Source organism: Perognathus longimembris, chromosome 19 (assembly GCF_023159225.1).
Source record: "Perognathus longimembris pacificus isolate PPM17 chromosome 19, ASM2315922v1, whole genome shotgun sequence".
Taxonomy (NCBI): Eukaryota; Metazoa; Chordata; class Mammalia; order Rodentia; family Heteromyidae; genus Perognathus; species Perognathus longimembris.
The window spans coordinates 35,582,374-35,606,193 of NC_063179.1; the positions used below are offsets into that span (position 1 = coordinate 35,582,374).

Consider the following 23,820-nt stretch of genomic DNA (forward strand, 5'->3'; position numbering starts at 1 on the left):
CTAAGGTTACTGCTTCCTTTTTTTCCCCTCCAGGCAAAAGTGTAATTGGTCAAGGTCAAAAATTGTCTCACAAATAATGTGAAATAAATATGCAGAAAGAAATACCAGTAGTCCTAATTAGGGGCAGGAATGATACAAAATTCTAGTTCCTGGGTTGGGATGTTATTTACACACCCTGTGTTCAGACTTTCTTAGATGCTTTTAAACATTTCCTTAATCAAGTAAGATGCAGTGAATTTAGTAGAAAAATCGAGCTTCATGAAACAGTTAACCAACTGAACACAATAGGCTGATTGATAGTTTTGAAGGTTTTCATTTTGTATACATTTTATCCCACCAGGTGGCAGTAACACACTGATTATGCGATGTAGGGGTGGGGCTCAAGGAATGTTTCTTTTCTGAAAGTGAGGAATTATCTACAATATAAAAGGTAATTTTGCCTGGGCCACAGTGGCTCACTCCTGTAATCCTAGCTACCAGAAGGCTGAGAGCTGAGGATTGTAGTTTGATGCCCACCTGGCAGTCCATGAGACTCTGATCTCCATTTAAATACCTGAAAACTGGAAGTGGTGCTGTGGTTCACAGTGGTAGAGCGCTAGCCTTGAGCACAAAAGCTCAGGGACAGTGCCCAGGCCTGCCCAAATCAGTTGCCCGACAACTAACAACAACAACAACAAAACAAAAGGCAATCTTGATTGAAAAGCAAATCTCTTTTCAAGTTAGGTTTTGGCTGTTTTCTCTGTATTTTGAGTTACGGACAGCTTCACATGGTTTCACCTAACAAGAACTTAGATGCCTACAAGGATGTTGATTGTGATTTACAATAAAGCAACTGAGATGAGATGACCATCTTGTTCCATTGCCTGACAGTGGTCTAAGCAACCTTGGGTGAAGAAAGAGTTCACCTGATTCCGGCTTCTGGGCAAAATGGAGTGTGGTGTGTAAGATATTAAAAAATATTGGTAAACTTTAACCACCAAATGAATAAGAATGTTCTGTAATGCTATCAACTTCAACATTTTTTTTTCTAAAAGTATCCAGGTGCTGTATTTTGTTCCTACTTGGTGTTTTTAAATCAGCCATACACATAGCCTTAGTCCGAATTGTGTGAGGGATCCAGTACTTGGGTGGCTGCTGCTTGCTTTTTACTTCATCAAACTTTTTGCCTTTTACTGCATAGTATCTTCCAGATGAGAAGAGAGGGCACAGGGTTTTACAAAGTAGACATAACCTCAAATAGCAAAACTACTGGAACAGAGGCGGCTGACGCTGGAGAAGGGTCTTCTGGTATGTGACTCAGAGCTGTGTGTCATTTGGCCACTAAGGATGCTGGCTTAATGGTAAGCTCACAGGGAGGAAAGGCAGGCCGTGACAGAGGGGCCTGAGGTGCTCTGCAGAGGCCTTTCCCTCAACACCCAGCCTTCAGGCCTAAGGAAGAACTCATACCAAAACACTGCAGAACATTTCTAAGTAAACAAGCTACTTAAAGATGACATGCTTTCATGGGATCAAAGGGAGTCTGCGCTTATATGGGAAAAGGTAGGAAATTGGAGATGGGAAAAATAGTCAAACAGCAGCAAGAATCTTACACTGACAATTTGAGGATACAGTATGATTGTTTCTGAAAACTACGTCTGTCTAATATAGTTTAGGTTTCAACCCCACGCAACAAAAGGGAACCTAACTTTTTATGATTTCCTGGATTCCCTAGTAACTGAGGATTTTATTCTCTTTGATTTGCAAGAAAACATGCTTCCCAAAGAACTTAAAGGTCCTTTTATATTTTGGAGCTGTACTCAGGCATAAAGAAATAAGGAAGAGGACAACAGTGAAATGGGTTTGGGAGATATTTTTTTTTTTTTTTTTTGGCCAGTCCTGGGCCTTGGACTCAGGGCCTGAGCACTGTCCCTGGCTTCTTCCCGCTCAAGGCTAGCACTCTGCCACTTGAGCCACAGCGCCACTTCTGGCCGTTTTCTGTATATGTGGTGCTGGGGAATCGAACCTAGGGCCTCGTGTATCCGAGGCAGGCACTCTTGCCACTAGGCTATATCCCCAGCCCCTGGGAGATATTTTTGATGCTGAAGAAAGTGAGGGTTAATTATAGGAATCATAAGAAGAAAATAACTTACATAAAAGACACTTAAGCAAGTCTTTTGTTGTTGATTTTCCTTTTTTTAACTAGGGCTTGAATTCAGAGTCTCACACTCACTTGTTAGGTAGGCTGGTATTGTGCCGCTAAGCCACAGCTACAATTCTAGCATTTTGCTAGCTAATTGGAGATAAGAGTCTCATGGATAAACTTTTCTGCCTGTATTGGTTTTGAACCACAATCCTCGGATCTCAGATTTCTGAGTAATTACAATTACAGGTGTATAAACACAATTTTGAGGAGTTAGTGCTTAGGCCAACAGGACTTATCAGAAAGCCAAGCCACTGACAAACTGACACTATCTGGGCCTTCTGTCTCCCTTCCTTTTCCGAAGGTTCTCTATTGGTGTGGAGATTTAGCAGGTTTTTGTTTTTTATATTTGGTGGAGCTTTTAAGCTCTTATATTCCAGGAGAAGTCTACTTGTGGAAAGGAAACTGTCGTCTCTGGACCAATGAACATCTCTTTCAAGATAGCTAGTTGTAAGTGAAGCCTTCTAAATTTACCTGGGGAAAATTTATAGTCATCAGATGGGACTGCATAATGCACAGAGTTGGGTTCTATTCAAAGCACCAATTTCAAAAGCATCATCCCACTTCTTTTTTATTCAAATAGCTTGTTAGGGTTAGAGGTATAGAGGTTAAGAGGTGAACTGCTTATCTGGAATGTATAAAGCCCTGGGTTCAATCCCCAGTACTACACAGTCAATCAGTTCATCAATCAATAAATATATTAAATACTAACATAGACTAAGTGACATTTTACATGCAAAAAACATATAAGCATCCCAATATAACGAGACTCCATTAGGTTTTTAGAGCTTATAGGTACATTACAATTGTTTAATTATGTAAAAGACTAGATTTTTTTAGAGCTTAAAAGTAGATTGCAAGTATCGACCTAAGATTAATGTATTGTCTAGAGATAAGTGTCACTTGAATATTATTCCTTGAAAGTAAAGTATAATAAAGAGATCCTTTTCATTTTAGTCCTTTATTCAGATATAGTTTGGTAAACAGTGATAATACTTAAGAGACTGTTTAAAAGCAAGAGTAGTCACCTGAATAAGCTCAAATTAGAATAATTCTAAATGAGGCTGGCTCTCCTGCTTTATAATTGTCCACCTAGCTTTCACAGCTCTTATTTATGTTCTTGATAGTAATCAATTAGAAATCCCATTTTATAAAATTTTCCCTACAGACAGTATGGTTACATAGGTAAGCCTTTTAGATATAAAAAATATAAATACTAAAAAACAGTAATAGTCTTCAGAAAATCCATAGAGCAATGTACACACACACACACACACACACACACACACACACACACTAACCAGCTGAAAGAATTGAGTGATCATATTCAATTTTGTTTAAGTGCTGCAGTGAGAACTCACAGCTTCCCAAATACTAAGCAGGAGCCCTACCACTGAACTACACTGCCTGCAACTCTTCTTTTAACCCTTTTTGCACATTACGTAGCCTATGGACTGTTTAAATTTTGTACCCAAATCATAGTCTTAATAAAATTTCAGAAACATTTAAAAGGTAGAAGAATTAAATGAAATTCCAGTATCTAGATACTATCACTCATTGAAAAAAAAATGATACTTATGATAGCATCTTTCATCTATCTAAAACTCCACCATAATTTCAGATATAATTGACCAGAAGTGCAGTATGGGCACTGGGACAAGAATACAGTGACTCACTTGTAATGGGTTCGAGAAGTACTATTTTATATACAGAATATTGGGTCATTAACCCTTTCATGCATATTTAAAAACACTTTAGGACATTTTTATTACCTTATTTCTATTTCACAAGGTGAAAATGGTTTTATTTTGTATTCCTAAAAGAAATGAGCAAAACCATATCACTTAGCTAAGTTTTCATACAAATGACACATCTAAAAAGGAGTAAATAAGGTATCAGATTGAGTTGCAATATTGCGTTTCAAGCACTGATCATGTATCTCCTCATATTAAGTGAAATTTAATCATGATACATGCATCTAGGGCTGTACCAGTTAAGGAAATGCGTGCTCATTGAAGTATTCTACCACTCTGGCAATTTGTTGTTTGAAGCAAAGATACTCTTTGGGTCTCTGGGTTTACAGAAAACACACAGATAGGAACAAGGTTTCATTCTCTCGCAATGCCTTTGAAATACTTGAATGGACCATACGACTTTGCATTTATACTTATGTTTGGTTTAACATTACATTTAAAGCCAGAATGGAAACCTTCAAATCAAATTTCACAATCTGTGGCATGCCTGTCCACTCAACAGGTGTGCTTACCTGAGCAAACGGAGTCACAATCAAGTCATCTCCATGTCTGAAAAACAAACCAAGTCCAGTGTTAGAAGATGCCAATAATTCTTATCGCCACTTTTCATCAACATTCAATGGTAAGATCCACTTTCACCAATTCCCATTAGAGAATGACAATAATTCCATCATTATTCTTCAGCCCATGTTCTTTTGAGCTACTGGGTTAAAAATACATCTTCTGGGATATTAACCACTGTCCAGCTCCCTGGTTAAAAAAGAGGAGCTCTTTGATCATCAGCCATGGCACTGCTTCTGTTTAGATACACAGGGATGTGCACTAGGGCTCAAGGTTTACTCTTGGCCTCTTACTGTAGATAGTAGCCGATACTAGTCAAGGGTGCTGTGGAGGAAACCAGCTTCTGCTGTGGCTTCTGTGAGGGGACCTTGGGCCATCTAACCCTTGAAGGTGATTAGCATCAAGTATTCTGCATCACCACATGTAAGACTTGGACCAGTTGAGAACTGTAGATGACATGGGACTGCATCATACACTAATAAAAACCCTGTGAAACTGGTCAACTGACTCATGCCCTAGCCACTGTAGTTACAGGGGAATGTTACTCCGTGTGTGCTGTTACTATAGCAACCTCAGCTACACCAAGACTCGGATATAGGAGCAAGGTGTCACATGGTGTGCCTTAAAGGGGACAGGAAAAGACAAGTAAAGTTTACAACATTTGATTTGAAGGAAAATGAAAAACTATGGCCCAGAATACCTTTGCAGTATTCCCTAATATAAATGACTTGAGAAAGCATTTCCTTTAATGTTTGTTTTTGTTTTTAAGAAAGCATTTCCTGAAACTTTATGGGCTATTACTTGATCTAACCAACCAAAGATCTTCATTTATTTATGTATTTTTATTATGTATTCATTCATTCATTCATTCATTTCTGACTGAGAATCAGCTACAGAGCCTATGCTAGTCTTGAATTCGCAATCCTCTCATCTCAGTCTATTAAGTGCTAAGATTGTAGGTACGTCCACTATATTCAGCTTTAAATTTAGTTGTTTTTTGTTCCAGTCATGGACCTGAACTCAGGACCTGGGCACTGTCCTTGAGCTTTTGTGTACTAGGCTGGCCTTCTACCATGTTGAGCCACATCTTCACTTTCAGTTTTCTGGTGATTAATTGAAGCTAAGTGTCTCACAGACTTGTCTGTCTTGGCTGGCTTCAAACTGCAATCCTCAGATCTGAACCTCCTAAGTAGTTAGGATGACAGGCATGAGCCACCAGCTTCTAGCTAGACCTAGTGCTTACTCAGTGCAATTATTTTACACAGACCACTTTCTGAGCATAATCCTCACTGAGAACAGTGCAGACAATCCATTGACTTGTGACCATCTGGAGAGAGCCACAGAAGCCTGGGCTCAAAACCACACCCAGAAACATGCCTCAGCACGAGGGCCATGTGAATGATGTTCAACATTAATTGTTAGTGATGAGATCATTTCTTAGGATACTATCAAATCACATGGGGATCTGGGAAATCAAAAGGTAGAAAATAAAAGCAGAGAAAGGTAAAGACAAGTTCTTTCACACTTCCTTAGCTCCTGAACCATGACATTCAAGAGACACCTGTTATCTGCGGTGATTATTCAGAGTCATCCTAGACTCTTCAGAAAGTTGGACATCAAGTTTTATGATCAGTTTATAGAGGAAGTAACTGAAGTTCACACAGGTCAGAATGTCTAGAAGCTAATAAATGGTAGAGCCAAGATGTCAGTCTGGGAAGGCCTTCTGAGGCCAAAGCCAAGGAAGGTGGTTTCCTAGAAAATGGCCCCCAGAGCAGGTCTAGAGCACCAGAGTGTCAAGCAGGCCATTGTGCTGGAGACACCAAGAGGAAGAGACAAAGCCACAGAGGCAGAGGAACCACAGGGTGAGAAACAAGGTGATGGATTCAAGGAGGTAGAGAGCAGCTGAGTGAGTCTAGAAAAATTGACTCAAGGCCAGAATTCCAAGAATAATGGCTAGTAATAATCCAGGGAGCAGATCATAAAGCTCTTATCCAATATATGAAAAATATTGGATTTTACTCTCTGATGAAATCTTGGGTTGGAATTCTAGCCCTGCCATGTACTAGTTGGGTAAACTCCCTTCCCCTTAGTCTTTTCACCTAGGAAATGGAACTAATAATACATGTATAGAGTATTATTTGGGATTTAATAATGACAAGAAGCATTAGAACAAAGGATGCTGGGTTAATAAATTGCCTCATTCATAAAAATAAAGAGAAATGTTCTTCCATTTAATAAATATTAGCTCATAATTAATAAAATAACCTCTAGTTCAATGACTGTTTCTCATGATATTGGGAAATTACACAAAGATGAAGAATTTTGTTGTCATTGTTATGTTGTTGTTGTACCTCTACTAGAATTTGAACTCAGGGCTTCATGTTCTCATTTCGCTTTTTCTCTCATGGCTAGTGCTCTACCACTTAAGACACACCTCCATTGTGGCTTTTGGCTGGTTAATTGGAGATAGAGTTTCTTAGATCTGTCTTTCCAGACTAGCTTTCAATCTCAATCTTCAGATCTCAGCCTCCTGAATAGCTATGATAATACTCATAATCAGCTGTCATAATCAAACTCAGCTAAGACTAAAGGAAGTTGATAGTTAAAAATAACCCTTGTCAGGTTGCTCTGTAGTGGATTAAGGGGCTTAAAAGTACAAAATTGGAAGCAAGGAGAACAGTGTATTGTTGAGGGTAGCTGAAACAGGGACCTAAAGTAAACTAGTGATAACTGAGAGAGAAGAAAGATGATAGTAGGGCCTTAAAAAAAAAAGCTCTAAAAGTTCTGGAAATTTCCAAGCATACAGAAATAAGGAGAATATTATCATGGTAGGTGCTTTTCTCCTTTCTTTCTTTTTCTTTCTCTCCTTTCTTTCCTCCCTTCTTTCCTCCTTCCTCCCTCTCTCCCTCCTGCCTCTCATTTCTCTCTCTTTATTTCTTCCTTCCTTCCTCTTTCTTTCCTCTCTCTCTTTCTCGCTCGCTTTCTTTCCTTCCTTCCTTCCTTCCTTCCTTCCTTCCTTCCTTCCTTCCTTCCTTCCTTCCTTCCTTCCTTCCTTCCTTCCTTCCTTCCTTCCTTCCTTCCTTCCTTCCTTCCCTTCCTTCCTTCCTTCCTTCCTTCCTTCCTTCCTTTCTTTCTTTCTTTCTTTCTTTCTTTCTTTCTTTCTTTCTGCCTGTCTGAGACAGGGGTATGAACTCAGTACTTGATGCATTGGTTCTGGAGCACTACCAATTGAGTAACACCTCCAACTCCAGGTAGGTATATTTTGTATGCATCATTACCACCCGTCACAACCACTCTGCCAGGAAAGTGGGATTATTCTCATTTTGTAGATGAGTTAATCAAGACTCTAATTAGTTAAGAGATTTAACATAAACTCACCAAGTACCTTATATTAATCTCCCTTAAGAATTCAATGTCTGGGGACTGGGAATGTGGCTTACTGGTAGAGTGCTTGCCTAGCATGCATGAAGCCCTGGGTTCAATTCCTCAGTACCCCATAAACAAAAAAACAAAAAAAAAAACCACAAAAAACCGGAAGTGGTGCTATGCCTCCAGCGATAAGAGTGCTAGCCTCGAGCAAAAGCAGCTCAGGGACAGTGCCTAGCAGGCCCTGAGTTCAAGCCCCAGGACTGGCAAAAAAAAAAAAAAATTCAATGTCTGATTCCTACAGAACAGTTTAAATGCAGATTTAAAACTAAGGCTCTAGTTTAAAGCCAGCTATAGCTTATCTCGAATGAAAGCCAGCTATGAGACTTATCTCCAATTAACCACCAAAAAGCTAGAAGTAGAGTTATGGCTCAAGTGGTAGAGCACCAGCTTTGAGCAAAAAAAAGAAAAAAAAGATCTACGCAACAATGCAAGGCTCTGAGTTCAAGTCCCAGTAAAGACACAAGAAAATAAATTAAAAGACACTAGAAAATAGAGGAGCAAAAGAGGAAAAAAAATGTCAACCCAAGAATTTGATAAAAGTTGGGAAATAAAAGCTAAGTAACAATTTTCAAAATTATACCCAGGGTTGGTCAGCAATATTTCATTGTCTGGCACATTATTCCTATCCTTGCTGACTGTAGACAAAATTCAAGGGCACAATTTTTTTTTTATGAACTTATTCTCAAATGATTACCTGACTCTCAAAGCACAACGAAGAAATACCTGCTGATATTCTGGGCTTCGGAAAGTATGACATTTGACAATATGTTTGTCCATATACAAAGCATCTGCATGAAGTTAAACATTCCTATAAATGCTAAACCAATCAGTGAACTGTATAGTGTGCTATATTCTTACTTAATTAGAAGACCAAACATCAGATGACTGTTCCAATAGACTTATATGTGAATGTTCAAGATATGCAAATGGTTCTAGTGATAAAAATAGTTATTTTAGAATCATTTTTCCACGATAGGGGATAGAACCCAGAAGGAAAAAAGGCATACTGTCTTTTGATTTGACAATCAAGTATGCTATAAATGCCCTTCAACGTATATGCTATAAATGCCACACACTAACACAACAAAGATTTTCCAGGAGTGCTGTTGAAACAAATGATGGCCAGTGGCTGTGGTTCCTGGGCTGAATCTGACTTCCGCAGAAGGGAGGAAGCGGGGGAAGATGGAAACGGCTGTGCACAGGCCTGCAGCTTTACAAGCGCCCTCACTCTGTGTTCTAGGAACAGGCTCTTCTTTCACAGTTTAAATTACTTGACAGGCCTGTTCTTAGCGTCACTGGCCTTGCACTCTTGGTTTTGCTCCAGAATGGATTTCTGGGCAGAAGATTTATGGGTAGCAAGGGCACTCATTTTAAAGGTCTGCATGCAGAACATTCTGTACATTAAAAAAGGCAGAACTTGATCAAATAGAGAGGAGAGCAACACATGTTATGTAAGCCTACTATGTGCCTGGCATCAAGTCCTCATTGAAGCTTCTTGCATTAAAAGATGCCATTTCTACTCCAAGTCAAGGAACCAGGTTCTGAGATTCTAAGGAACTCCTAAGAGGTCACACCTTGCTAAATAACAGAGACCAACGCTTTCCAAAGCCAGTCTGAAATCTGGGGCTATCCCAGTAGACAGCTCATCCATCCTTGTCGAAATGACAGTGAATACACACCATGGAGCGAGGTGTTTAAAAACAGTTAAGGGTTTCTTTGGAGAACTCTCTTTGTGAGATTATGTTCTCTTATTAAGGTACAAGTACTTTCTAAAAGTGAATAGCTGGGCCTCAGAGGCGCACAACTATAATCCTCGTTACCCAGGAGGGTCAGATCTGCTGCGGATCGCAGTTTGAAGGCAGCTTGGGCAGAAAGAGGTTTGTAAGACTCTTATCTTCAATGAACCACAAAAAGCCATAAGTGATAGAGCACTAGCCTTGAGCACAAAAGCTCAAGGACAGCACCCAGGCCCAGAGTTTAATCCCCAGGACCAGTACCAAAAACAACAACAGCAGCAGCAAAAGCCTGATGCCAGTGGCTCATGCTTGGAATCCTAGATGGTCAAGAGGCTGAGATCTGAGTTTGGTGGTTTGAATCTTGCCTGGGTAGAAAGCTTGTGAGACTCTGATCTCCAATTAACTACCAAAAATACTGGACATAGAGATGTGGCTCGGGTGATATAGTGGTATCCTTGAGCACAAAAGTTCCAGGGCAGCGCAGGCCCCGAGTTCAAAGCCCTACGACCAGCACAACAGATAAATAGATAGACAGACAGACAGATAGGTAGATGATAGATAGATAGACAGACAGACAGATAGATGATAGACAGACGAGCTGGGAACTGGTAGATTATACCTGTAATCCTAGTTATTCAGGAAGCTGAGATCTGAGGATTCTAGTTCAAATCCAGCCCAGGAATAAAAATTTGTGAGATTCTTATGTTCAAGTAACCACTAAAATGCTAGGAATAGAGATAGATCAAATGGTAGAGAACCAGCTTTGATCAAAAAAGTTAAGGGCCAGGGGTATGTCCCATACCAGCCAAATATGCTGCCTACCATCACAAAGGGAAAAAGAAACAAAAACAGCCAGCCGGAGAACAGGAATGAAGGGAGCACAGGAATGAAGGGAGGAAAAGTGAGCAAATGCAGTCATTGTATTGAACGTACCCTATGTAAAAAATGAACTATGTAACTTGTGGGGAGGGATGGGAAGAGGGAAAAGGAAGGAAAGGCTGACATGTCTAAGAAGCATTGGACTCATAACCTGACATAAAATTGTAACAACTTTTGTACAACTCCTTATAATATTTAAAAGAAAACATACCAGTCAAACAAACACAATTGGTGGCAGTAATGAGTTTTGCGGTTCTCTAAAAATGGTGCTTAGGAATTGATTTTTTTGTCAGCTTATATCTGCTCTTTTCTTTTTTTTAGGAATGGATTTGAGAAATGGAAAAATGAGATGTGCATGCAGTCTTGGATTCCCTGAGAATGATGTGAGGAATTAAAAGGTTTTGTGTGGGAATCTATGAATGCTGAGCACTGAGGTCTAATAAAGAGAATTGGAATGCCATTCTATGACTCTCAGAAAGCTGGGAGTGGCCGGAGAAAGATCAATCACTCATAGCATTACAGTGACCCAAGATTCTACGCTAAATGGGAGTTAATCAGAATCCAAACTTCCTTGGACCTTGGAGTTAGGTAAAGGCCTATACAAATTGTGGTTGTTTGCTGCTTACCTCTGCTTCCTAAGATAAGGAAGCCAGTCATCCTAGGATTGTTTCCCATGCTGGTATCCCTAACGTCAAAGAGACTGCTACCTTACTTTCTGCACGTACTTCCCTGCCTGATAATCAATAAAGACCCTGTTAACGGGACTGTGGACATCTGCTGCTGGTGAAAGGCACTGGCCCCCTGGTGCCCGTAAACCAGTTTCAGAGCTCCATTGCTGTCACTGCCTTAGTCCTAGTCACCAGCGGGCTGAGGCCTTCATGACGGTTCACAACAGTTTTGGTCTTGGGATCATTCTTGACTGCATTCACTGCATCTTCTCTTCATTTGCCTACCCATTTCTCCTTGATCCTGCCCCGTCCCTTTTGAGTACCCACTTTCTGGTGTTTTATTTTGCTGAACTTTGATTTTTTCTTTCTAAAGAATTACACTATTTGATATCTTCCTGAATCTACTATAGTTCAGATAATACCCATTTCTCTGGGCCGGACTCATTTCATTTAACATAACGTTCTTCAGGTCTTTCTGACTGAGGATCTATATATGTTTAGTCACAGCTATCCAGTATTCAGTGTGGCAATATTTTTGTGCGATGTAGCAATACCCCTGAAGTCTCAAGACAAATAACAGAAAGTTGACACAGCCGAGGGATACTGGGGGATGTTTCTTAGTCAAATCTGACTGGAATCACACCACACAGTGTCAGAAGTCTGATATTCCAGTCCACTGTTTGTGTTCTTAACTTGGTTTCTCTGACCAGACCTTGGGGTCGAATCAAGGGTTCTTTCTTTCTCTTTATTTGTAATAGAATATCTTTAAATGTTTCATGTTGAAGGGGGTTAGAGAGCATGATTTAGTAATATTCTCTTGTAAATCTTATCTCAAGAAACAAATTCCATTATTAATTTACTAAGCAGCAAAGACTGACAAGTATAATAAATATTTAAAGTGATTGATGTGTCAGTGAAAACAAGAATCTCAATATCACCTGCCTGTCTCCTTTTTTGTCTAGAATTTTAAAAATAACAAATAAAGACAAAAATATGCTGCAAACATTTTTGTCGTGATTTCATAGATCTATGGTATCTTCCAGTGACACTCTGACATGGAGTAGTAGGTGCTGTTGATATTGCCTAAATGAGTAAAATAATGACATTCATTCTAAAATACCAGCCAGTTCACACATGTCTTTATTTAGAATGTGGTGGAAGGCATGTACTAGTTACTGTCTATTGAAATCAACTTCCCTGACAGGTGCACTTGGCTCGAGTTCATAATTCTAGCTATTTAGGAAGCTGAGACCTGAGGATTGCAGTTTGAAGTTAGAATGAGCAGACAATTCTCAGATACTCCTACCTCCAATTAGCCACCAAAAAGCCAGATGTACAAACGTAGCTCAAGTAGTAGAATGCCAGCCACAAGTAAAAACACTGAGAGCTTGACACCTTGAGTTTTTCTTTCTTTCTTTTTTTTTTTTTTTTTTTGCCAGTCCTGGGGCTTGGACTCAGGGCCTGAGCACTGTCCCTTGCTTCTTTTTACTCAAGGCTAGCACTCTGCCACTTGAGCCACAGCGCCACTTCTGGCCATTTTCTGTATATGTGGTGCTGGGGAATTGAACCCAGGGCCTCATGTATATGAGGCAGGCACTCTTGCCACTAGGCCATATCCCCAGCCCGACACCTTGAGTTTTTAAGTCCCAATATCAGTATAAAAATGAAATCTGCCAAGCCCCAGTGGCTCATGTTTGTAATTCTAGCTACTCAGGAACATGTGACCTGAGAATCATGGTTCAAAGCCAAGTGGGACAGAAAAGTTTGTGAAATAGTTATCTCCAATTAACCAAGAAGCCTGAAGTAGAGGTGTGGCTCAACTGCTACAGTGCCAGCCTTCACTGAAAAAGCTAAGTGACAGTGCCCTGGCTTTGAGTTCAAGCCTAGTACCAGATTTTCCTAGTACCAGGAAGGAAGGAAGGAAGGAACGAAGGAAGGAAGGAAGGAAGGAAGGGAGGGAGGGAGGGAGGGAGGGAGGGAGGGAGGGAGGGAGGGAGGGAGGGAGGAAGAAATAAAAAGAAAGAGAGAGAAACAGAGAGAAAGAAAGAAAGAGAAAGAAAAAAGAAAGGGGAAGAAGGAAGGAAGGAAGGAAGGAAGGAAGGAAAACAAAGGAAGAAAGGAAGGGAGGAAGGAAGGAAGGAAGGAAGGAAGGAAGGAAGGAAGGAAGGAAGGAAGGAAGGAAGGAAGGAAGGAAGGAAGGAAGGAAGGGAGAGAAATCAACTTCCTTACCTGCCACTATTTCCTTCCCTCTTCCCATCCACCATCCATTATCAGGATGCATGCTTCAGAAAATTTCTGTTTTATAACATATTAGAGTGGACTTCTGACCTTATTCTTCTTTAATAAATAGATGCAAGAGGGTAGAGGTAAGAAAGAGTGAGAGGTACCAGGCAGAATACCCACAACTGTTTGAACCAGACCTTGATACTCCCAGGGGCAGGAAGAGTTTGTAATTTTGAGTTCTTTCAGATCCTTTGGCTAGGACCATGTTGCACAGAGATATGATCCAGATTACTGGGTTTCTTTTATCTTTGAGGTACTATTGACATTTAGTTAACTATTTGACTTAAAATCTGCACTCAGAAATTCTGTTTCTTGGTAGGCATTGCAAATTAGGTAGGCCAGCAATTTGTTGATCAAAATTACCCTAGTTGGCTTTCAAGCAGTAATCTGTGTCTCATAGAAATGTTGGCTAATTGCATTATCATTATTCATTTTTTATTTTATTTATCAAACTATTCATATTACCTCAATTTTTAAAAATAGGTGCTAATCTTCAGAACAGGTTAAGTGTGAGAACACAGCATAATTATAGTCAATATTTACAAATGTAAAAAATTCATTTGCATGTTGCCTGCTTCTCTACATACAAGAATTGAGAAAGGCTCAGATGACAATTTTTCTCAATTGATCTTTTTTTTAATAATCGAAAATGTGAGGGGCTGGGAATCTGGCCTAGTGGCAAGAGTGCCTGCCTCATATACATGAAGCCCAGGGTTTGATTCCCCAGCACCACATATATAGAAAACGGCCAGAAGTGGCGCTGTGGCTCAAGTGGTAGAGTGCTAGCCTTGAGCAAAAAGAAGCCAGGGACAGTGCTCAGGCCCTGAGTCCAAGCCCCAGGACTGGCAAACAAACAAACAAAAAAAAGAAAATGTGAAGGACATTTAAAAAAATTGCATACTAAATATTAGGAAAAATGCCCCTAGAGATGGAATAACATTTCAGTAAGCTTATCATAGAAATAATGAATTGTTAAGATGTTTGGTAGTCAGCATTCATCTTTTTTTCTCTGATTTAAGAAATTTCCATGGGCTGGAGATATGGCCTAGTGGCAAGAGTGCTCGCCTCATATACATGAGGTCCTGGGTTCAATTCCCTAGCAACACATATACAGAAAATGGCCAGAAGTGGTGCTGTGGCTCGAATAGCAGAGTGCTAGCCTTGAGCAAAAAAGCTAGGGACAGTGCTCAGGCCCTGAGTCCAAAGCCCAGGACTAGCCAAAAAAAAAAAAAAAAAAAAAGAAAGAAAGAAATTTCCAAAGCAAATACTTAAATATTTCTCTTTTCATAGCCCCTTGTCATGTCTTACTTTGACAATTATAATCTTTTCTTTGTTTCAATAGTAGGGTTTGAACTCAGACCCTTACATTCTTGCTTGTCTTCTTTCAGTCCAGACTAGCACCTTACTACTTGACTCATACCTGTACTTCCAAGTCTTTTTGCTGGTTAAGTAAAGACATGTCTCATGGACGTTCATACCCCAGCTGGCTTTGAATCTTGCTTGATATTCTGATATCAGCCTCCTAATTAGTTAGGATTACAGGCATGAGCCAGTACCTGGTTAAACCATTTGTTATTTTAAAGGTACAGTACAATCCAATGACACTCACATGTGTTGACACTGTCTCATTGTGGCAATGCATTAAAACTGTACTTATAGCCTGTGGCTTAAGAATATGTCTGTTCAAAATGTCAAAACATTAGGATTTCTTTTGCAATAATTTTTAAAGTATATTAAAATACAAAATATGAACTGCTTAGTATTTTAAATTCCTTACTTCAGTGACAGAAAAAAACCCACAAGCTTAATTTATACTTTACCATTCATAGAACTCTTACTTATTGAATAATAAAATGGTATCAGTGACTGAATGAAGAGCAAAGAAGCAAAAGTCCCAACAACGTTCTTCAATGATATAGAGAAAGCAATCCAAAAATTCACGTGGAATAATAAAATAGCCAGGCTCCAGTGGCTCACAATTGTAATCCTGAGTAGTTACTCAGGAAGCTGAGATCTGAGGATCCCAGTTCAGAGCCAGTTCACGCAGGAAAGTCTGTGAGACTTTTGTCTCCAATTAACTACCAGAAAACTGGAAGTGGCTCTGTGGCTCAAATGGTGGAGCACTAGTCTTGAGCTGAAAAGCTCAGGGACAGCACCAGGGCCCAGAGTTCAATCCATATAACCAAAAAAAAAAAAAAAAAAAAAAGACCCTAAATAGCAAACACAATCCTTAGCAGGAAGAACAGTGTTGGAGGAATATCAATACCAAACTTCAAACTCTATTACAAAGCCATAGTAATAATAATTATTAAAAAAAATACAGCTTGGCACTGGCACAAGAACCGTCCTAAAAACACAGGACAGAAGAAAGACAGCCTCGTCAACAAATGGTGCAGGCAGAATTAGCTAAACTCAGGGCCTGGGCATTGTCCTTGAGCCCTTATACTCAAGGCTAGTTAGTGCTCTACCACGTGAGCCATAGCTCTATTTCTATTGTTTTCTTCATTAATTGGAAATAGGAGTGTCAACAGCCTTTGCCGCCTGGGATGGCTTTGAATTGCAACCTTCAGATCTCAGCCTCTTGAGAAGCTACAATTACAGGTATGAGGCACGAGCATTGGCCAAATGATTTATTATTAGATTTTATAAAAATTGCATGTGAATAATCAATCTCTACTAACTTGAGGTTGTGAAAGAAACAATCTATGCGTGATTGTTCAAAAGTCTATTCACTACACCTTGAGAAAACAGTAGGTATAATTAAAATAGAGTCCAATAGCTATGGAAAAATTTTTTCCTGGCCTCTAACTAAGCCAAAGTATATCACTTTTGATGGCTTGAGAATAGATGGCTTGGGGGCTGGGGATATAGCCTAATGGCAAGAGTGCCTGCCTCTGATACACGAGGCCCTAGGTTCGATACCCCAGCACCACATATACAGAAAATGGCCAGAAGGGGCGCTGTGGCTCAAGTGGCAGAGTACTAGCCTTGAGTGGGAAGAAGCCAGGGACAGTGCTCAGGCCCTGAGCCCAAGGCCCAGGACTGGCCAAAAAAAAAAAAAAAAGAGAATAGATGGCTTTCGTTCAACATTATTTGTCACACTTTATGGGATACTCAATATTTTTCTACTCCTTTCTATTATGTTGTTTGATCTGCACAAATGGTCTTTTGCTTTTTTCCCCCCTATTTCTCAAGCTGCCCTTTCATTTTCTCCTTTGATATTAAGGGCTGTACCTCCTTGAGTGGAAAAAATAGACATAATTAGCTATTATTTCTTTAAACATTTCACTCTTTTTTTCTCCAGGTTTGTATCTCACCTTTCACTTGCTTCCTAGTTCTTCTGAAAGAATAGTATCTTATCCAGGTACCATCCTAGCTACTCGGGAGCCTGAGACCTAGAGTCATCCTGGGTAAGAAAGTCCATGAGATTTCAGCTCGAAAACAATCAACCAAAAAGCAAGGCTGGAGATGTGGCTTGCATGTACAGTGCTAGCCAAGAAAGGCAGCAGAGCAAGTGTGTAGGCACTGAGTTCAAACACTAGTTCGAGGGAGGAGAAAAGACTATTTTCCCCAGTAGTTTTTCAAGGATAGTCTCATGAACTTAATTTCATCCATGAGTACATCTCCATCTTTAGTTCTCTCTCTCTCTCTCTCTCTCTCTCTCTCTCTCTCTCTCTCCCTCTCTCTCTCTCTCTCTCTCTCTCTCTCTCTCTCTCTCTCTCTCTCTCTCTCTCTCTCTCTAATCCTGGGGCTTGATGAACTCAGGGCTTTCCCACTGTCCCTGAGCTTCTTTTGCTTAAAGTTAGCACTCTACGAAATAAGCCACAGCCCCATTTGTGACTCTGTCTATGTGGTACTGAGGAATTGCATCCAGGGCTTCATGCATGCTAGGCAAGCACTCTACCATTAAGCCACATCCATTCCCAGCCCTTTAACTCTTTTTTTTTGGTCAGGAATTTTCAGTCTCTTCTGGAGCTTTTGCTCAGTTCAAGTGTCCTAAATTACATTTTTCCCCTTAAACTCAATTCTTCCTCAGGCAGCCTTAGTTCTCTTTCCCTCTTTGTTATTGAGTATTCTAAAAATAAGCACACAATAGCTCATATCTTCATTCCCAATTCAATAATTCACCTGCTGGGTTTCTAATTCCATTTCCTGACTAAGATGCTTTTTCATTCAGTTGCCATCCAAAGAACTAGTAATTATAGAAGGTAATTGGTTCTTCTCATTTCTTCTAGTTCTCTATTCTGTGCTTAATGAGTTGTCTCATTTGTCCAATCCTCAACCCAGAAGAACTGAATTTATTCCTTACTCTCTACCATTACCGTATCCACTCTTAATCCTTTATTAGTTCTGTCTAGAACCATCATTGATTTATTCACTCCGAGTCAAAATGCTAGCATTCTCTTTGATTCTCCTTCCTCATTAGCTGTCCCAGCAAGCACACACACACACACACACACACACACACACACACAACTCTTGCACCCGCATGCGCTCACATGGAAGCTTGCATCTAGACCATCTTTGTGCCATTGCCACTTCCTTGAGCTATACCGTCACCCTGTTTCATCTGCTTTGTTTCTGAGTTTTGACGTGAACTGTTTCTCTGTAGTCTCTTCATTGCACAATCAAGTCCACAATAGAGTAATTGTGGTCACAATGCAATGAAAGCAAGAATATGAGCAGGCCGAACCCCAGCTACAAACCTCAATGGCTCTTGAGTCCCATAGACTCGGTTTGAATATTCTTTCCCTCTTCCTACACCTAGCAAAGTGCCATTTCTTCCTTGAGCCCTGATTTTCCTATGCTTCACATCTTGCACATTATTTTATATTTGCCCTGTCATTTCTTCTTCCTTTGGAAGAGAATCTTTTTCATCCTAAGGTTGCTCCAGTAGTACTTTGTAAGTACTTTGAGGGTATTTCCTCATACTTCATTATACTGGTCCAAAATGCTAGATCTCCATGATACCACAGATTAGGAGCTAAAGAATGAGACTCATTTCTGTAAGGTCTGCCCAGGAGGTTGTCTCCACCCAGTTACCTGGGTAACCAGCAGACCTGGAGGCAATTACCTCCCCCTTCCCTGAGGTCACATGCTAATCCACTTGGCCACACCCCCCAGCCCCTGCCTTAGATAAGGCTGGAGCAGGTGGGGGTCACAGGTCCCTTCGGGCTATGCATCACTTTGGCCACAGGCCTGCAATTCGGTATAAACTTTCTCTCCGGCCTGAATACCACAGGGCGTTCTCCTTTATCTGCTACCTACTTTAAAAACCGACCAGTTTCTTAGAAGAGTTTTTATTGTGAGTGAAGAAATGTCTTGAATTTCAAACCTATAAAACTGGGATAAGAGTAACTGAAGCTAAGCACAGGTGGCTCACACCTGTAATCCCAGGTACTCAGGAGACTGAGATCTGTGGATTGAGGTTCAAAACCAGCTTGAGCTGAAAAACTCTATGAGACTCTTCTGTCCGCTTAGCCAGTAGAGAGATGGCTCAAGTGGTAGAGCACTAGTCTTGAGTGAAAAAAATGCTAAGAGTTTGAGGCCCTGATCAAGTCCCAGTACTGGTACATGTACACGTATGCATGAACACACAGACACACACACACACACACACACACACACACACACACACACACGGGAGGTGACTTAGAAATAGTGCCATTGGGACAGTTGTTCAAGGCTGAAATAGATGGGCCATCGGTAATATAACTGGGAAAAATCTAACATCATATTGTATAAGCGAGTAAGGCACAAGTCCATTTCTAGAACCCCATTTAGACTTTCTGCTATTAGGATACCAGACACGATACCTGACCATCAAGGACCCCATACTGCCTTCCTATAGGATCCTATACTTCCTATAGGATGGACTGCACCTGGTGAGGAACTTTGAGATGCTATCATTAGAAGGTAATGAGTATAAGCAGACAAATGTCTAAATCCAGAGGAAGAGGATAAAGAACAATTCTACATAAAAAGTTACCAAAGGTGATGATGTAGGTCTCAGATGAGATTTAAGACCTACATAGAAGTTTCCTGAACAAAGAAAATGTACCCCACAAAAGGAGGTAATGATAGTATATGATGGGCAAACCCTCTTATTAATTTTGTAATTACTTTTCAATCTACGCCATGTCTTAAATGATCTTTCCAGTCCCTCTATTGTTTTTGGTGCTTGTTTTTAGTGATTTATAGATAAAATTCAGTTTAATTTGACCAACATTCCAAAAGATCTTTCAGTCAGTTTGGCAAACCAGTGTTATCATCTGTACATACATCAACTGAGATATATCCAGAATGCTATCCAGGCTAGTATCTTAGGGATTTGCAAACTCAGTTTGAAGCTTTGTACTTACATATCACTGGCGATGGAGGAGTTCCGGGACATAGACTTTGGAGAGAGGTCATAATCACTGTCGGATCGGTACAGGAAGGACTCCCGGCGTTGACTGTGGACAAAGTTTGCTTGGAGAATGAGCCCAGATCCTGGGCTGGTCATGGGATCCAAGGGACTCCGTCCCGAAGATGTGCCATTGTCCACGTCAAAACTGCAAGGGAAACAGAAGGAATGAGGCTGAGATTTTAGCAGAGTGTTGACTTGAGCTAAGAAATTAACATGAGGAAAATTTACAGCTGATAGAAGTCAATAAAAAAATGATAATCATAAAATACACAAAAGTGAAGATCAGTGAAGATCGGGAAATAGAAGTGGGGCTCACATCAGCCTTGAGCTCAAAAAGCTAAGGTTCAGTGCTGAGGCCTTGAGTTCAAGCCCTGGTACTGGCACAATAAATAAGTAAATGAACAACCAAACAAAAAGCAGATCCATAGTAACGCACTCAACATTTGACTTCAATTCAACAAGTACCAATTATGGAACTAGTGCCACTCTCCCAAACACAGGCTTCTTTCCTTCCATAGTACAACAATCCAATCACTGATTTCTGCTATCTGATTCTCCTCTCCCAAAATACCTCTATATTAAATTCGAGATTCCATCAACTCTAGTATTACAGTAGCCTTCGTGGTAGCCTTTTCAATCCAGTTTCAAGTCTGCACCAGGTGTGATTTTCCTTAAGAGGCAAATTCAGTTGAGGCTTTCTTCATTGTAAACCCCACAGTCCCCCACAGTTTCCCTCAGGATAAAATTCAAATTTCTTGTCTAGACTGAAAGTTTCAGCCCTCTGCTGTCAATTGCAATGGACTGTGTCTCCCAGCAAGTACTTCCCACTAGACTCACAGGGAGCAACCCACCCCCGGGGGCTCCAGGCCTTCACTTCCTAATTTCACAACACTCCTAATTGTCATTCACCCTGGAGGACCAGGCCTTTCCTTAAAGGCTGGTTACCTCCAGGAAATGCCCCCCTCTCCTCCCTGAACAACTTCAAAATCCCTTCTGACAGAAGTAAGATAACTAAAGTGTTTCTCTCCTCCCCATTCCTAGACTATGAGCTCTGAAAATGCAAACTTGAAATATTCTTAGCATTTCACAGGTCATGTCAAAACCTTGACTCGGGCTGAGAGTGTAGTACATGGGTAGGGTGTGTGTCTGGTATGCTTTTAGCGAAACAGAAAACAGCCGGTATAGGAAGGTTTGTAGGAGTGATCAAATGCATAAAAGATAAACACTGTGCTCAACAACACATCTTTCAGAGTTGGAGGGCAAAAAAGAACCACTTACAGTTTCTAAGGTCTCAAACCTTGTAATCTAGACAAACTTTCTCAAACGAGCTATTTTAGTTAATCATCAACCAGCATGAAAACAAAGTCAACTCTCAAGAGTTCTGAAGCTTGAGATATAGTCCAGGAGGTACCTTCTTTTTTTTTTTAAATCTTTTGAATGAATAAATTAATGACTTCAAGCTCAGCATTAGCATTAGCACATTAGCATTCCCCCACTGTAATTTTTATCCAGAGTTGAGCGTTCAGCCCTCATGAGGACCTGGCTTCCATTGTCAGCACAAAATAATTCAATCCACCTGTTAAGCAGTTAATTTTTTAAACTTATTTTCTTTCTTGGAGTTTCTAGCAATCAGTATTATATATAACTCAAAGATTTGAGTCATAGTGAAAGACTATGCTGGAGAAGTTATTTTCATGATTTCCATGGTTGTATACCAGGAACGTGAGCATGTCCCTAAACCTAGCTACTCTGGAGCTGAGATCTGAGGATGAGAGGTCTAAGCCTGCTTGAGCAGGAAAGTTTGTGAGAGTTTTCTCTTCAATTAAGCACGAAAAGCTAGAAGTGGAGCTGTGGCTATCTAGTAGGGCACCAGCCTTGAGTGAAAATGCTAAAGGAATAGCCTAAGCCCTTGAGTTCAAGCCCCAGTACCAACACACACACACACACACACACACACACACACACACACACACACACACACACACGGAATCTGATTCACTTGGAGGGAATAGGACCCTAAATACATGGCACAAAGAAAGGGGGTCTTGAATTTTTAAATAAGGTATTAAAGATATTAGGCAAATTCCTCTTTGATATATGTAATTAGATATATACTTATTAAAAGCCTACTAGGTGTACACTGAGTTATTGCTATAATGTTGCATTAGGGTGGGGTCTCTGACAGTAATATTTAAAAAGGGCTTTTGAAGGTATTTGTATACAGATGGAAAACAGACTTCTCAGCAAGGGGACAGGAGGAGTGAATTTCTTTTCTGAGAAGACAGACATGACAGCTCTTCAACGTGAGGACCTGACTGTGTGTGCTTATGTTGATTTCTCCTTAATAGCAAAATAATCATTCTGTTAAAAATAATGAGAAAATAATCTTCTTGTTCTTCATGAACAGAAATGCTGGAGATTTGTGGTCTAGTTTTTTTTATGTTCAAGTAAGTAATAACTAAGCAAATATGTAATAAAAATCAATAATTCATAACGTTTTAAATTCCAATGTTCTTTTTATTTTAATCAAATATTAGCTTACAGAAACATTTTACTATAAGTTTCTAAAATCTATTGCTGACCATCTTAAAACAATTAACATTTTGTACCATAATTTCACCTATTAAAATAAAAACATTTGTCCATAGGTCAGAAGATCTCTAGAGATGGTCAAATATTTTATTTTTCTTTGAAAATTGTATCGTAAGAATTTGTCCACTAGATGGAGATAATTTTCTTAGATTAAAGAAAATTCATTTCAGATAAACCTTGAAAGTCTGAATTTTCTGCTTAAACACTCAAGAAAATAACTTCTTAAATATCATATAAAAAGTACAACCTTATAATATATAGAAATAAGTTGCTAATAATGATGAAATTACATTAGTCTAGTATATATAAGGAATAGCCTCCTGAGTAGCTTGTATTTAAAGCTACACAATAGGTGTTAAACTCAAGCTGTCTGAGAGAATAGACATTATGTTTGTGTCCCTGTTACAAAGTATGCTATTAACAATTAAAAATACAAGCAAGCCTTTCAGCTTCCTTGCCTGGATGAAACTTCAAGTGTTAACTCTTTCAGAATGACATTCTAATTAACATATGGTCACACATGCCAAAGCTAATTCTGTAACCAGGATTTTATATGACACATGGAATGTGCTAAATGGGTTTCTTTATAGAGAGTGAGTTTTCGTTTGAAATTGAAGGTCAGTGGGTCTGGGAAAGGTCTTAGCAACTGGAACTAAGTGAGATCCTCTAGAGTAGGAGTGAGAAGCAGCTAGCCTGGGGGATTCAGAGGTACTGAAGGCTGTATGTCTGCCAGTCTTTTTCTACGACACATCCAACCAACGGACACTGACCAAAAATGCAGAAATGAACCAACCGACAAAATGTGCCTAGCCTCTTCGTGCTTCAATTTCACTGGACTTAATGGATGATCATACTTTCTCCATCTGTCTTCCATTCAGCTCAGCTGTTCCCAGTATGTTTCCTAATCTTACACTAACTTGTCTCATCTTTTTGGCCTGATGGTGGATACAGCTTTCTCTGGTTTAAATGTTTTACTCTCTTCTTCTGTGTCATGTGGTCTCTTCCCCAAATCTGGATCTTGTGGCTGCCCTCGTAAACAGCTCTCTTTATCTACACTAGCCTTCAGAACTTTAGTCTCAACAAGAAGGACAGGATGCAATCTCCTTTAAAGGAGGAGTACCGTGGCTTATCTGCTGGAATTCTCTATCTACATAAATTCCCATGATCTTGATGCTATTGCTGGTGAAGCGGGGCGCCTAGTCTACTACTGAAACCTCCTGAAGCAGGAGAGATAGGGAAGGCGATAAGAAAATTATACTGCTTAAAAAAATGTCAACAGGGACATTTAAGTTAAAATCTGGAAGAAAACTGGAGAAAATAGGTAAGTTCC

The 23,820-nt window shown here is 40.0% G+C and overlaps 1 protein-coding gene across 7 annotated transcripts in view; it reads right to left on the minus strand.

Annotated features, from left to right (window-relative positions):
- The window catches only part of Pde4d (phosphodiesterase 4D), a 1,139,603-nt gene that overhangs the window by 187,447 nt on the left and 928,336 nt on the right, over window positions 1-23,820 (minus strand). For all 7 annotated transcript variants that reach the window (XM_048368311.1, XM_048368312.1, XM_048368314.1 and 4 more), the window contains 2 exons: window positions 19,852-20,043; window positions 4,446-4,482 (listed from right to left, as the gene is read on the minus strand). In XM_048368311.1, coding sequence (XP_048224268.1) covers window positions 4,446-4,482; window positions 19,852-20,043 — 229 coding nt within the window. The remainder of the gene's footprint in view (window positions 1-4,445; window positions 4,483-19,851; window positions 20,044-23,820) is intronic.